This window comes from Grammomys surdaster, unplaced genomic scaffold (genome assembly GCF_004785775.1).
Source record: "Grammomys surdaster isolate TR1022 unplaced genomic scaffold, NIH_TR_1.0 344, whole genome shotgun sequence".
Classification (NCBI taxonomy): Eukaryota; Metazoa; Chordata; class Mammalia; order Rodentia; family Muridae; genus Grammomys; species Grammomys surdaster.
In genome coordinates, this window is record NW_021604763.1 from 1,947,305 (window position 1) to 1,960,354 (window position 13,050).

Genomic DNA, 13,050 nt, shown 5'->3' on the forward strand with positions numbered 1-13,050 from the left:
TCCCACTTCCACTCTCCACACACCCGCCTTTCCCACTTCCACTCTCCTCCTTAACCAATCATTTTATGTCCAACATTCAGTCACATCTAAACAAGTAATTAGGTATGTCAGCCAAACCTTGTTTCCTCATCTACAAAATAGGGATAACTTCTGCCCTAGCTACCTCATGTAATTATGGAAAGATCAAATAACCTAACAGATAAGAAAGCCATAAAGTGGAATATCTGTGCCAGGTATGACTATTACCACACACTGTCACAGTTCCCAATTAGACACTGCCTTGTTATGCCAGTGTGTTCCTCACATGAGCATGACAAATTGTTAAGTTCCTTGGGTTAAGGGACAATGACCAAGACTAGGTGAATGTTCCCCATAGCTCTAAGCACCCAGGGCCTGCAACCCATAATATTTGATGAATGTACATATGAATGGATGTACAAACATTGGAAACAGAAAGAGCAACGGAAGACAGTGGATTGGGAGTTGAGATGGGAAACTACATTAAGAATAGGAGCAGCCGGGCGGTGGTGGCGCACGCCTTTAATCCCAGCACTTGGGAGGCAGAGGCAGGCAGATTTCTGAATTCGAGGCTAGCCTGGTCTACAGAGTGAGTTCCAGGACAGCCAGGGCTATACAGAGAAACCCTGTCTCGAAAAACCAAACAACAACAACAACAACAAAACAAAACAAAAAAGAATAGGAGCAGTACATTCTGGGGACAGGGCAAAAGGCATGGGAGATGAAGGCTGGGGTGGGAGCAAGGCTGAAGGCCCTTTACCAGTTTACAGGAAATGGGACAGCAATGGGAAGCCAGAAAGGATCAGAGACGAATTACAAGATGCAAAAATGGTCAGAACAAAGGACTTGCTGGCAGGAAACATTTCTTAAGTGAACTGACTCTGGCGAAAGGAAGAGCAATCAATTGAACTCTAAGTTAAGAGTCCTGCCAGCACCCCTATGAGGGTGCCCCTCAGTTCAACTCTGAGGGGTTCCCTCCTCTAGTCTGGCTGCTGGTCATTCCTGGTATATTCAGTCTTTTCAGTAGTATCAATTCCAGCTCAAAACTGATCTTTCTGAATCCTCACCTCTGCTTTCTCCTCAGTGTAGCACCTCATCCCATTCCCAAAGCTCTGTGTGGATAATTCCTACCATATCCTAGTATGGGAAGCCAAGGTCCAAGGGCCTGAGCCAGAGCGTGAGGCCTCTGTGACTCAGCTCATACTCAGTGGCTAAGAGGTTAGGAAGAATGCATACCTGTTCTTCGCCTTATCCTGATCACATGCAATCCACTGTGCCCATCTCAGTACCATAGATCCCATTTTGATACAGAGGCTTTTGGGGTTAGAGTTTGGCTGGAACAATATGATTGTTAATTCATATTGACAACTTGGCCAGATCTAGAATCGCCAAAGAGACAAGCCTGTGGGTATGCCTATGAGAAATGAATACATTAGGTTAAATGAAATGGGAAGATGCGCCCTAACTGTGGGTGACACCATTCCCCGGGCTAGAGTCTTGGACTGGATAGAAAGGAGAATGAGCCAAGTGCTAGCATTCATTGCTCTGCTCCTGGCTGTGATACAGTGTGACTGCCGCCATTATTTCTCTGCCATGATAGACCATACCCTCAAACTGTGAGCCAAAACAAACTCTTCCTGAAGTCGCTTCTGTCTGTTTTTGACAGCTAGCCTCATAAAGAGCTCGGAGGGATGATTCTCTGAGATGGGCCACCCACAGGAGCCAAATGTCCAGGCAGCACCAGGCCCTCTTCATTGCCTAGGGTTAAGTAAGTGACCTTCCCATCACAGTTCCACAGCACTGACCGGGCAGAGAAGGGTTCCTTACTTTAGAAGCTTTGGCTGAGTTTGGCGACTATCATGCTTCCCTCCCCAGCACCGTGTTTATAAGTGAAGTGACTCAGAATGATGCTCTCTGTCTTTATATAAGTCTGCTCCTGTTAATAGGAATGGTCCTTCATCACTAGTCTTTGAACTCAGTGGGGAATCCAGAAGCTTCTATAGTACCTGTTCTGGAGTGTTTGTAACCTCTGGGATAGGAGGAAAAGCTAGGGCTGGCTCTGGAAGCCAGAAAAAGCATGGCTGGCTAGAAGTCGTCTCAGTGGTAGGATGTATGGTCTCTACTACCGAGCCTCATTGTGAGCGCTCCTCTACTTGTTACTCGAGGATTCTTTCACTGTGATGTTCAGGTTTGCTCTCAACTCTCAGGCTCAAATTATCCTCCTGTCTCAGCCTCCCAAGTAGGTGGCACTCTAGGACTTTGCCCAATTCCAACTTTGCCTTTTTTGTTTTTCCTGGTATGGAAGCCATCTGTCACAGAACAGAGGGAACTTCTCACCCTCTCTTTAGGGCTGACAACAGCCAGACTTAACTATTCCAGGAATCAGAGCTTGAGGATAGAAACAGAAGGACTCTGGGACTGAAGAAGCGTGTACTTAAATAAGGCACACAGAATGTTTCAGCCGCTGAGGGGAATGTAAACTGGAGAACCTCCTCAAAAAATAAAACACTGTATCGAGTACAACAGAGACTGGACTTCTCCTACCTTGTCACAAAGTATAGCTAATCTCAAAGGGAAGCCTGGGAAAGAGGAAGTGTATGGGGGGGGGGGCTAAATAGGAAAGACTGACTTTAAGACTAAATGCTCTTTTTCTTTCCTGCTGAGAAGACAAGATGCTAGGAAAAGAGGGATGCAGAAAAAAAAATGTTCTTCAGTCCCACCCTCAAAAATTGCAGGGCTAAAGAATGCAGGGGATACGGCATACTTGACTGGAACCAGGTGCCCACCTGCTTGCCTACCCTTTCCCACTTAGGCAGGTAGTCTGAATGGGAACAAAGGAACCAAGGCATTCTAGGCAACGAAATCTACTCACCTCAAGCCCATACCGAAGTGCTTTACCAAATTACTGAGAGAGATGTTGTTAGCATGGAAAGGTTTCCTCTTCTCTGCAAACTCGTGAGCCAAGCAGATCCGCCAGCCAAAAGGAGGCACCTGGTAGCCCCTAGCTTTACCCTCGTAGGAGGACATCAGCTGCCCAGAGTCCTCTGAATTGCAGTAGCCTGGCTCATTCTGGGGTCCACAGTCCTCAGGGCTCCCGGAGTCTGTAACCCGCACAGCCTCAGTGCCTCCCGTATCTTCAGAATAAACTTGTGAATCTCTTTCGGCACAGCCGATCTGCTCGAAGGCTGGTACGCAGGTTACCATGTTCACTAGATCCTGGGTCCTCACGACCCCGGTGGCCTCGGTTCCCTCTGACACGTTTCTGACGTTTCGAAACGCCGGCGCCAGTTGCAGTTAGGTGCGATCTGGGAGGGCCCGATGCTGGGGAAAGCCGTGGGAAGTTGGTATCTGGGTAAAGTCAGAGAGCTCTTGATGGTGTAGCAGCAGTGTCTACAGCAATAAAGTCGCCACCGGCTCTCCTTGGGTCGCGTCTCTAGATCCTAGGCGGGAAGGGTTGGGCCTTGTTGTCATTGGGCCGCGGTGATTAGCACGCCCGCCGAAGGCCGACCATCTCCACGGACGGGGGCGGAGCCGCGGTACCTGCCCGCAAAGCACCGCCCCTGGGACCCGCCCAGGAGCTCGCGGCGATCCTCGGCCCCGCCCCCGGCCGCAGCTCCAGGGTCTCCAGGGCTGGGTACCGGGTCCCTCCAGCCAGGATCCTCAGCGCCCGCGCTCAGGTGCCACAGCTGGGAAGGTGGCCCGCAGCCCCGGGACCACCCGATCCCTTTCCGGCCGGAAGCACCCCGCAGGTCGGACCGGAAGGGGCGCCTCAACCCTGAAATGTGACAAAGGAAGTCCCGCCTCTGCCGCGCGACAGACTCCGCGGAGGCCACCGAGCTCCGAGCCGGTCTCGCAGGGGCGGGTAGGTGAGGACCTCCGTGTGTAAGAGTCTGAGTTTGGATCCAGAGACGTGACGCGTGGCGCTGTCCTGGGCTAGGACTTGGAGCCTTGAGGGAAGCGGGGACAGAGGCAGGCCTGCGAGGCGGCGCAAGGGGCCTCACCCTGGGCGCAGGGAGGTCCGTAGCTAAAGCGACGCTCTCCGGCAGGCAGTACGGAGTCAGTATTCCCAAACCCCAGTGCTCCCCACCCTCACTGAAACTTGAAAAAACCCACTTCTTGCCCCCTGGGACCCAGGTCTAGACATAACCCTAGGTCTTAAACACTCCTTCCTCCATTCCCCTGTACTGACTTCTGGCACTATGTTTCCTTCTAGATTTGGTTCTGGAGCTGCCATGATTGAAGTGGTAGCTGAGCTGAGCCGAGGTCCTGTATTTCTGGCGGGGGAGGCTCTGGAATGTGTGGTGACTGTCACTAATCCCCTGCCCCCGACCGCCACTTCTGCATCCAGGTGGGGATGCTGGTGCTGAAGGTGGTGGCCCTTCCGGGAGGAAGCCTGGTATCGCTCGTTCTAAATCAGAGCTTTGGTTGTTCTGTAACTACACTGCCATCACCACTTTCTTGTTCATTGTACTCTCATTGTAATGAAGGGCTTTTAAACAGAAGATGTGGATGACAGGACCCCTTATCCACCTTTGCTCCTCCTCCCGGTGTCGCTCCTTTTCGAACTCAGTGTACTTTTCTTTATGTAATGATTTTATTTCGGGGGTCCTATTCCCTGGTCACTATGACAGTCATCTAACCTTGGTAATCTTGTCAGACAATAGTCTAGGGAAAGCATTGGTGAAGTCAGGAACTAGCTTCTCATTCTTTCGTTTCCCTTGTCCACAGTGAGGCTCTGGCCTGGGCCAGTGCCCAGATCCACTGCCAGTTCCATGCCAGCGAGAGTCGAGTAGCACTGCCACCCCCTGACTCTAGTCAGCCAGATGTCCAGCCTGACAGCCAGACTGTCTTTCTGCCTCATCGAGGTTAGAGGGAGAGTGTTTGTCATGGAGGGAGGGGGAAGTCACTGTCACCCAAGGGTAAAGTTAAGTTGTTCTTGAATGACATGGTCACCAGCATATCAGTGCTGGAGAAGGTAGCTGGGTTTGGGGCTATAAGACTTCCCATATTACATCGGAAAGAGTTGGCGGCTTCCCCTGCCTCCACTTGCTGTGTGACCCTGGTCAGTAACAGTGGGGTCTTTCATTGAAGTCTTTCCTACTTTTCATAGGTGAGAGGGGCCAGTGTATCCTTTCTACTCCACCAAAAATTCTCTTTTGTGACCTGAGGCTAGACCCTGGAGAATCCAAATCATGTGAGTGATTGTCTTCTAACCCCAGATTGCCTTTTAAGTCTCCCGGAGGGAGGACCATGGCTGCTCTAGCTGCCCTGACTACTGTTTTCCAACCAGACTCCTACAGTGAAGTGCTGCCCACAGAGGGGCCACCTTCCTTTCGGGGTCAGTCAGTCAAGTATGTCTACAAATTGACCATTGGCTGCCAGCGTGTCAACTCACCCATCACTTTACTCCGAGTCCCTCTGCGAGTTCTTGTGTTGACTGGTAAGTTAGGTCCCTGGAGGGATACGGTGGGGTAGAGGGTTACTAAGCATAGTGTGAGAGGACCTACAGAGACTCCTGGTTTTAGGGACAGTGCTGGGGACAAGAGGTGGAGATAAGTTAACATGCAGACCTCAGGCATGGCTCCCCTTCAGCCTTCTCAGGTTGGAGTCTAAAACCAGTTGTCTGTTTGCATCTCTGGCTCTTCCCAACATTGTCTCTGCTCACCCATTTTAGGTCTTCAAGATGTCCACTTCCCCCAGGATGAGGCTGTGGCACCATCCAGTCCATTCTTAGAGGAGGATGACGGTGGGAAGAAGGACTCATGGCTGGCTGAGCTAGCTGGGGAGCGCCTCATGGCTGCCACATCCTGCCGCAGCCTCCGTGAGCATCTTTTCAGAGTTGCCCTGCACCGACCCCTCCCTCATGTATTCCTGTCTGAGAAGTCTGTTGCATCTCTCAGGGGGCCGCTAATATTTTGCCCCCATTACAGAGAAAAGCCTCCTTTTGGCCTCTGAGACTCACTGCTATGTATTCCACAGTATAAACTCTAGCCTTTCGGTATCTCATTCTCCTCAGATCTGTACAATATCAGCGACGGCCGAGGGAAAGTCGGGACATTTGGTATCTTCAAATCTGTGTACAGACTTGGCGAGGACGTGGTGGGGACCTTAAACTTAGGGGAAGGAACCGTAGCTTGTCTGCAGGTAAGGAAGGAGCGGCTTTTATTGTGCTGCTGAGGGGTGAGGGTGGAAAAGGGACGTTCGTAGAGAGGGTGCTTTGTAGCCGTGGAAACTGGGGTTCCTTAGGGCTGCCTCTAACCTTACAGTCCGTATTTCCAGATGCCTGCTAGTATACGTCCCTCTTCTTGCCCCCAGTTTTCAGTAAGCTTGCAAACTGAAGAGCGGGTACAGCCTGAATACCAGCGGCGCCGTGGGACCGGAGTCGTCCCTTCAGTGTCCCATGTGACTCATGCCCGGCACCAGGAGTCCTGCCTACATACCACCAGAACCAGCTTCTCTCTCCCCATCCCTCTTTGCTCTACCCCTGGCTTCTGCACTGCCATTGGTAAGAACCCAACCACTACTGGAGAAAGAAGCAGGGGAAGTAAATGCGGGGCTTAGGTAGAATGTAGTGGGCCTTGCTCTCTAAAGCACTCCCAGACAACCACGTCTAGGCCAGTCCTCTGCATTTGCTTACATCTTTCCATTCTGCCTCTTGTTTCTTAGGTGTGCTGACCCCTAAATACTGTCCCTACCCCTGATGTGCTAAGAGACCGGTGATGCACTCATCTCTGCTCTCAGCACATTCGCTTCAGGCTACTTAGTCGTGACTGTCCCGATCCTGGGTTACTAGGTAGATGATACCAATATCTTTAATAGCATTTCTGGTTACCATGTTAACACCAGGTTTCTTAAAAACAAGTTTCTTAAGCTCTCTGACCTGTGCCTTCTCTTCTTTATGGATACAATGTTTTGTTCTTCTAAAAAGTATTTTTTTGTTTGCTTGTTTTTTTTTTTAAAGAATTATTTATTTATTTTATGTATATGAGTACACATCAGAATAGGGTATCAGATCACATTACAGATGGTTGTGAGCCACCATGTAGTTGCTGGGAATTGAACTCAGGACCTCTGGACCTCCTCTCAACTGCGGAGCCATCTCTCCAGCCCTGTTTGCTTGTTTTTAAGACAGGCTCTCACTGTGTAGGTAGCTCTGGCTGGCCTGAAGTTCCTATGTAAACCAGGCTGGATTCAAACTCACAGAGACCCACCTGCTCTGCCTCCTTTTCCGGAGTGCTGGTCAGAGAATTTTGCGCGCACATTAATTACTTTATTTCATGTGGATCAGGGCACATGCATTGCCAGGTGTGTTCAGGTCAGAGAACAGCTTCCTGGATTGGTTCTTTCTACCATGTGGGTACTGATTCAGGTCATCAGGCTTGGTGGCATCCTGATGGCTCTGAGTTTTGTGTTTTGTGGTTCACTAATCTGTCACTGGCTTGTCCTACCTTCCAGCTGTTTGTCTTTTGTTTAGCTGGTTTTTGATATTGGGGATATATTTGATATGTAGTCTCCCCAGCTGGCATCAAACTGACCTTGAACTTGTGGTCCTGCCTTCACCTAGTCCTGGGGTAAATGTCTGCCACCAAACCTGGCCTTTTCTTGCTTTTAGATCAGTGGTTCTCGACCTTCCTAATGCTGGGACCCTTTAGTACAGTTCCTCATGTAGTGCTGACCCACAACCGTAAAATTATTTGTTGATACTTCGTAACTATAATTTCGCTACCGTCATGAATCATAACGTAAATATCTGTGTTTTCTAAAGTTGTTTGACTCCCAGGGGTCACCACCCACAGGTTGAGAAGCCCAGTTTTAGAGCATCTACCTCTGTCTTTTTCTTTCACAGTGTCCTTGAAGTGGCGATTACATTTTGAATTTGTGACATCCCGAGAACCAGGATTGGTACTTCTGCCCCCATTGGAGCAGCCTGAGCCTGCAACCTGGACAGGGCCTGAACAGGTGCCTGTAGACACCTTCAGCTGGGACCTCCCCATCAAAGTGCTTCCTACAAGCCCCACCTTGGTCTCATATGCTGCCCCAGGCCCTAGCACCAGCAGTATAACCATCTGAAACTGGCTCACATGCCCACCATGGCAACTATTTTTTTTTAAGAAACTGAGAAATCAACACCTGGACTCCAGTGGGGGCCCACTTTTCCCACCTGGGGCCCTGTAGCACAGGCAATGAGAAACGGGCTTTCAGCTGTAGCATTAATTTATTTATTTGGAGGGAGTTGGCAGCTGCTAGTGGTTTCCCTGGAAGTGGCAGCAGCAGTGAGCAGTCGGCAGATGGGTGAGCCTTTAGCTGGAGTGAGGGGCAGGAGCCCCAGGAACGGGGGTGTTAGCTGAACCCCATTCTAAGTCGGGTCCTCCCCCTTTGCAGGGCAGTCGAGGGTCAGCTTTTTGCACCAGGGAAAATTGACAGGTTCCTGCCTCCTGTAGCACTTCACAGCCAGCAGGAAAGTCAATGGGATGCTGAGACCTAGAGAACCAAAGACAGGGAGGGAGTCAGTACAGTAAGAAGCCCCCTTTGGAGCCTGCCCTTCCCACTCAGCCATCCTCCCACACCCTCCATTAGTGTTGTAGCACCCTGCCCACGCTAAGCTCTCTACATAAGGACTTTCTAGTGTCCCCAGGAGGAATACTTATGCAGATCTACCTCCACTCCCCTATCATTGGTGCCTTCACATCTGCAGCCTCATGATAGATGCCCTTCTGTTTACTCTTGCCTCACAGAAATCTAGGGACTCCCTGGCCATCCCTTAGGCACACCAGAGGCAGTCCCTCTGGCCACTTTTGGCTACTCACGTGTCACAGCAGCCCACACCAACAGGATGCAGACAGGTACAATGGAAACAGTCCTTTCGGAGCCAAGATTCACCCAGCGTGAAGTATTTCCCCTCGTAGTGGCAGGGGGCTAGGGAAGGATGAGAATGGAGAATTGGGGCATCTCTAAGCCTTCATCACTCTCGTCATCCTTTCCTTAAGCATCAGTCCTCCTTACCTTGAGCTTGGAAGTAACACTTGCTGTTGACTCCTGGGTGCTGCAGGAACAGAGACACCACCAAGCAGATGATCCTCCAGCCTCCCAAGATCCCCTTGGCCTGGCCAGCCCAGAGCATCATCCTTAGAGCCATTCTCGAAAGCTCAGCTCTCTCAGACCCCTCCTGGCTTCTGCTCAGATCCCTCTGGTCTTATGCCCTTGCTCTTCTTGCCTTGCTCCTTGACTCCTGAGTTTCTCTCTCCCTGGGCTCCAGTCTCATACCATGGCAGTGCCCTCTACTCTTACAGGCTGGGAATGTTTATAAAGTGAGGACCCTGGCCCCCTGCTGAGGAGAGCTGGACAGGCTGGAACTCTGTTTCCTGAGGTGAGGACATGAAAACAAGAGGGCCAGCTTTTAACCAGCTGTGAGAGCTGATTCATGCCCCACACAGCCAGGAGGAGGGAGGTGGCCGTGGAAGGGGCACTGGACTGGGCACTTGCACAGCCCGGAGGGGGAGGGTTGAAGGCCCCAGGTGGTCCCCAGATCTCCTTGACCTGCAGAGAGGAAGCATTCCATCAACCCTCCTTCCACCACCAGCAGGGGTGTGTGTGCTGGGATCCCTGCCTGGACCGGAGGGAGGCATTTCCTGGGGATGGCTAATCCTGTGCACCAGCCAAACCAAGGAGCTGCACAAGGGTGTAACTGCCAAAGTCTCCAGGAGAGCAGGCAGGCATCTGGAATAGAGAGTGTGTTTCCTTTCGCTCCTGGGGCAGGGTTTCCCTGATGCATCTGAAAAATGGCTGCCCTCAGCATTTTGAGGAGAGGGGTGCATCCATAGGTACCCCAAAGATAAACTTTGCATTTACACCCCAAGTGGACAGCAGATGCAAGATTGTCCCATTCCTGGCAACACTTCTGCCCCCTCAAAGAGAGCTACCCTAATACCCTAACAGAAGTCACCCCACTTTTACAGAGATGCCCCCTCTTCAAAGCTTTCTAAGGTCTGAGTTTCTGCAGGTCTGGAAGAGTGCTGGGATTCACATCGTGACTGCTCATTGGCTATCGGACACTGCACAGGTCACTTCACCTGTTCTCCTGCTTCCTCGTCTTTGTATGGAGAGTAGAAACACCAGCTTGGGGGCTTGTGAGACAGAGAGCACACGGAATGTTCTTAGTGCCATCTTTGGCCCATGGCCCTCAGAAAATAGCCGTTGATTGAAGCTAAAGCTCAGAGACAAAAATGATGTTCTTTCCTCTGGACAGCAACAAGTAGCTCTGCACAGATGAGGGCTTCTGTTGTGGACTCTCCAGGCCAGCTTCTGCCTTTCACATGTATGCTCCAAGGTACCCTACTGCCTCCTGCAAAGACCTATGTGGCCCTGGGAGTGTTTTGGTTTCAGTCCTTGACATCCGGGTTAAAAGGTTAATAAAGCTGCTTTTCCCACTTCCATACTCTGGAAGAGGGATCCTGGCTTACCCGCCCTTCAGCTAACTTTAGGACTGCTTTTTCTTATCTGGACTCTGACTTTCCCTTCATCCCCTCATGTGGACTCCATGACTCCTTTGTGACCACTTTGTGACCCTGGTCTAACTGGACTTCTTTTGTAGTTCTTCCTTTCCTGCTCCTAGGACCTTTGTTGTGGGTTTCACTCAGGCCTGCAGTCCCATCCAGCCCTCCCTTTACTCTCCGTCCCCTAGCACAGCTGATACAACTTACATCTGGCAGGCTTTTTCAAGAGCCCCCCTGCCTGTCACCTCTTCATTCAGCAGCTACTGTCTGTTCACCTCCAGCTCCTTAGCTGCCTTCCTCCAGGATACCTTTTGCCTTGGCTGGGGATGCAGCTCAGTGATAGAGTGTTTACTTACCATTTATTTCAGTGTCCCAGGTTCCACCCCAAACACCCTCCAAAATTGAGTGGAAGAAAACAAGATCTCTTTTCAGATGGATATCAAGATAAAAACAAAAGAAAACTTAGCAGGGGACACCCAGCTAGGCTACTGTGGAGGAGAGGGCATGGCCTTGACTACTCCTTGCTGTCTTGGCTGGAGAGGGATTAGAAAAGACCAAGCTTAGAAGTTGGCTTTGTAGTTAGCTCTACCACTGCCTTTGGGGGAGACCCACCTGAAGGCTGAGCATGGACCGTTTTCTGCAGTAGCTGGAGATAAGGCAAGTGAGCCTAGAGATCCTGGAGGCAGAGGAGGTGCTGGAAATGGGACGTGGCGGACATTAGTGTATGAGCCACACCAAACTGCAGAGTGAGGACCAGCCTCCTGAAATGCAGGTGATGGCCTGTATCTGTGGGGACTTCTGGAAGGAGGCAGAGGCTGAGCAGAATTCCTTTCTGAGATGACAGGGCAGTGGGGACCTGGCTGATGACCTGAACAGTGATGTGTGTATGGGCATCAGTGGTTAGAGCCCAGCCCACTGAGTCCCAGGGGAATAGCCTTTGGGGCAAGGGGTAGGACAGGGTCGGGGTGAGGGGTTGGCACAGGCCACCTATGCAGGGACAAGGAAAACATCCGACAGAGCTGGGCCAGGCTGTGTTCCAGCAGTTCAGGCAGGTGCGCAGAGTGAGGAAGTGAGCTCATTCCGGGCCTGAGTCACCCCCAACCCTGCCTGCTTTGCCTGCCCAAATGGGACAGAGCACGGTGTTTGGAGATGATGGCTCTGGGAGATTTGGGGACTGGAGCCTGGGGAGGAGACGGTCTTGACCGAATCCAAAGGAATCATGGAAGGGGCTGTTTTCTGCCCAGCTGGCAGCAAAGTGCAAAGCCCCTAAATTCATGGCTGAATAGGCACAGCGAGGCAGGTTAGAGCTGGGAGACCTGAGGGGGAAGGACAGAGGAAAGGCCCTACAGTCTTCCTAGAGTGGAGGATCCAGGAGAACTGAGGGAGGAGGTGAGGCTCATGCTGCTGAGGCTTCTGAAAATAAAGAGGCCACCATCCATGCAAGACAGAGGTACGACATGCCAGCTAGGTCTGTCCAGGGGCCTGTGTGAAGGAAGGGCTCCAGGGACTATCAAGGGTCAGATTATTTGGGTCTTTGCGGTAGTTCCTGGTTCTTTAAGAGGCTTTCTGTGCTGGAATAGTTGTTTGGATTTCTCAGGTAAACTGGAACCATGTTGGCCCATGACCACTAAGATAGTGGATGGTGTGAGAAGAAAGTTCTCTGTGTTGACCGTGGTACCCAGCCTGCCATTTAGTACCCCACTCCCAGGCCCCCAAAGGAAGTCTCATAAGACTGTTTCCATATAACCATCCTGACACCGAGAAACAGGAGGGTTGCCTCTGGTACGAGGGCCAGCTTGGGCTACAGAGTAAGACACTATTTTTAAAACGATTTGCTCTTACTGAATCTTAAAATCTTGAATAAAGGTTGGAAATCAATGTTAAGTGTTTAATTGAAAGCCCAAACTTAGGTCACTAAGATCGGTTTTATGGGGTTGGGAAGATGAAGGGGTTTAAGAGCACTTGACTCCCAGCAGTACCCCTGGAACAACATGTTATCCCTAACCATCCATCCAATACCAGGGCAACTGACAACCTTTCCTGATTTGGAGCACCCAACACACATGTGGTGTACATAGATACACGGGTGTAAACACTCAGAGACATGAGTAAACCTTAAGACATTTTAAAAGATTGGTCATGTGGCCAAACAGTGGCTCATGCCTGTCATCTCAGAACATGGGATGGGAGGCTGAGGTGGAAGTCATCTGAAATGGAGCAGACTGAGGGAGAGAGCTGGCTCTGCTGTGTTGAGCGTTTCCCTTTGCTGATTTGAGCTCCTGGGCTTTGGTCTGCACTGGTGTCGGTCTTGGTTCTTATCAGCAGGACATTTCTGCTTCCTTTTCCTTTATTTGTCTTTATTTTTAACCTTAACTTTTGCTCCACAAGCCTTTAGCTTGTCCTGTGTATCCTGGCCTAAGTAAGGTTTCTTAGGATGGGGCATTGGATTCCAGTATGCAAAGAAAAGCAGGTCACAATCTTATTGTATCTGCTAGCTTACTGATGCAACCATGTATTCTGTTTGCTCTGTGGTTGGTGA

General features: G+C 50.8%; 3 protein-coding genes across 7 annotated transcripts in view; 1 reads left to right on the forward strand and 2 right to left on the reverse strand.

Moving 5' to 3' along the window:
- Gba2 (glucosylceramidase beta 2) overlaps nt 1-3,741 on the reverse strand; it is a 13,054-nt gene extending 9,313 nt beyond the window's left edge. The window contains exon 1 of the mRNA XM_028779078.1: nt 2,891-3,741. Within this exon, the coding sequence (XP_028634911.1) occupies nt 2,891-3,222 (332 nt within the window). The 5' untranslated portion in view covers nt 3,223-3,741. The remainder of the gene's footprint in view (nt 1-2,890) is intronic.
- On the forward strand, nt 3,726-12,389 carry Rgp1 (RGP1 homolog, RAB6A GEF complex partner 1). 5 transcript variants are annotated; one of them, XM_028779082.1, is made up of 11 exons: nt 3,726-3,880; nt 4,232-4,366; nt 4,747-4,883; nt 5,129-5,212; nt 5,309-5,458; nt 5,693-5,839; nt 6,035-6,162; nt 6,334-6,523; nt 7,865-7,977; nt 9,309-9,385; nt 10,019-12,389. In XM_028779082.1, the coding sequence occupies exons 2-10, from the start codon at nt 4,251-4,253 to the stop codon at nt 9,348-9,350; spliced, it is 1,107 nt and encodes a 368-aa protein (XP_028634915.1). In that variant the 5' UTR covers nt 3,726-3,880; nt 4,232-4,250; the 3' UTR covers nt 9,351-9,385; nt 10,019-12,389. The 5 variants fall into 5 exon arrangements, 4 of the variants coding, with proteins under 4 accessions (XP_028634915.1, XP_028634914.1, XP_028634913.1 ...); XR_003712857.1 differs by having other exon boundaries at nt 7,865-9,385; XM_028779081.1 differs by having other exon boundaries at nt 9,309-12,389.
- Msmp (microseminoprotein, prostate associated) lies at nt 8,319-9,394 on the reverse strand. The gene is made up of 3 exons (XM_028779084.1): nt 9,022-9,394; nt 8,826-8,934; nt 8,319-8,499 (listed from the first exon to the last, which is right to left on the reverse strand). Exons 1-3 carry the CDS (start codon nt 9,152-9,154, stop codon nt 8,319-8,321), a joined length of 423 nt encoding a protein of 140 aa, XP_028634917.1. The 5' UTR covers nt 9,155-9,394.
- Nucleotides 12,390-13,050: the final 661 nt, after the last annotated feature.

Excerpts from the sequence above, each read along its gene's own strand:
- Rgp1 (XM_028779080.1), top strand. The coding sequence starts at position 4,251 with ATGATTGAAGTGGTAGCTGAGCTGAGCCGAGGTCCTGTATTTCTGGCG. Across the intron at positions 4,367-4,746 it reads ACCGCCACTTCTGCATCCAG|TGAGGCTCTGGCCTGGGCCA; the intron begins GTGGGGATGCTG and ends CCTTGTCCACAG. Across the intron at positions 6,163-6,333 it reads GAACCGTAGCTTGTCTGCAG|TTTTCAGTAAGCTTGCAAAC; the intron begins GTAAGGAAGGAG and ends TCTTGCCCCCAG.
- Msmp (XM_028779084.1), bottom strand. The coding sequence starts at position 9,154 with ATGGCTCTAAGGATGATGCTCTGGGCTGGCCAGGCCAAGGGGATCTTG. Across the intron at positions 8,935-9,021 it reads GTGTTACTTCCAAGCTCAAG|CCCCCTGCCACTACGAGGGG; the intron begins GTAAGGAGGACT and ends ATCCTTCCCTAG. Across the intron at positions 8,500-8,825 it reads GGTGTGGGCTGCTGTGACAC|GTCTCAGCATCCCATTGACT; the intron begins GTGAGTAGCCAA and ends TTGGTTCTCTAG.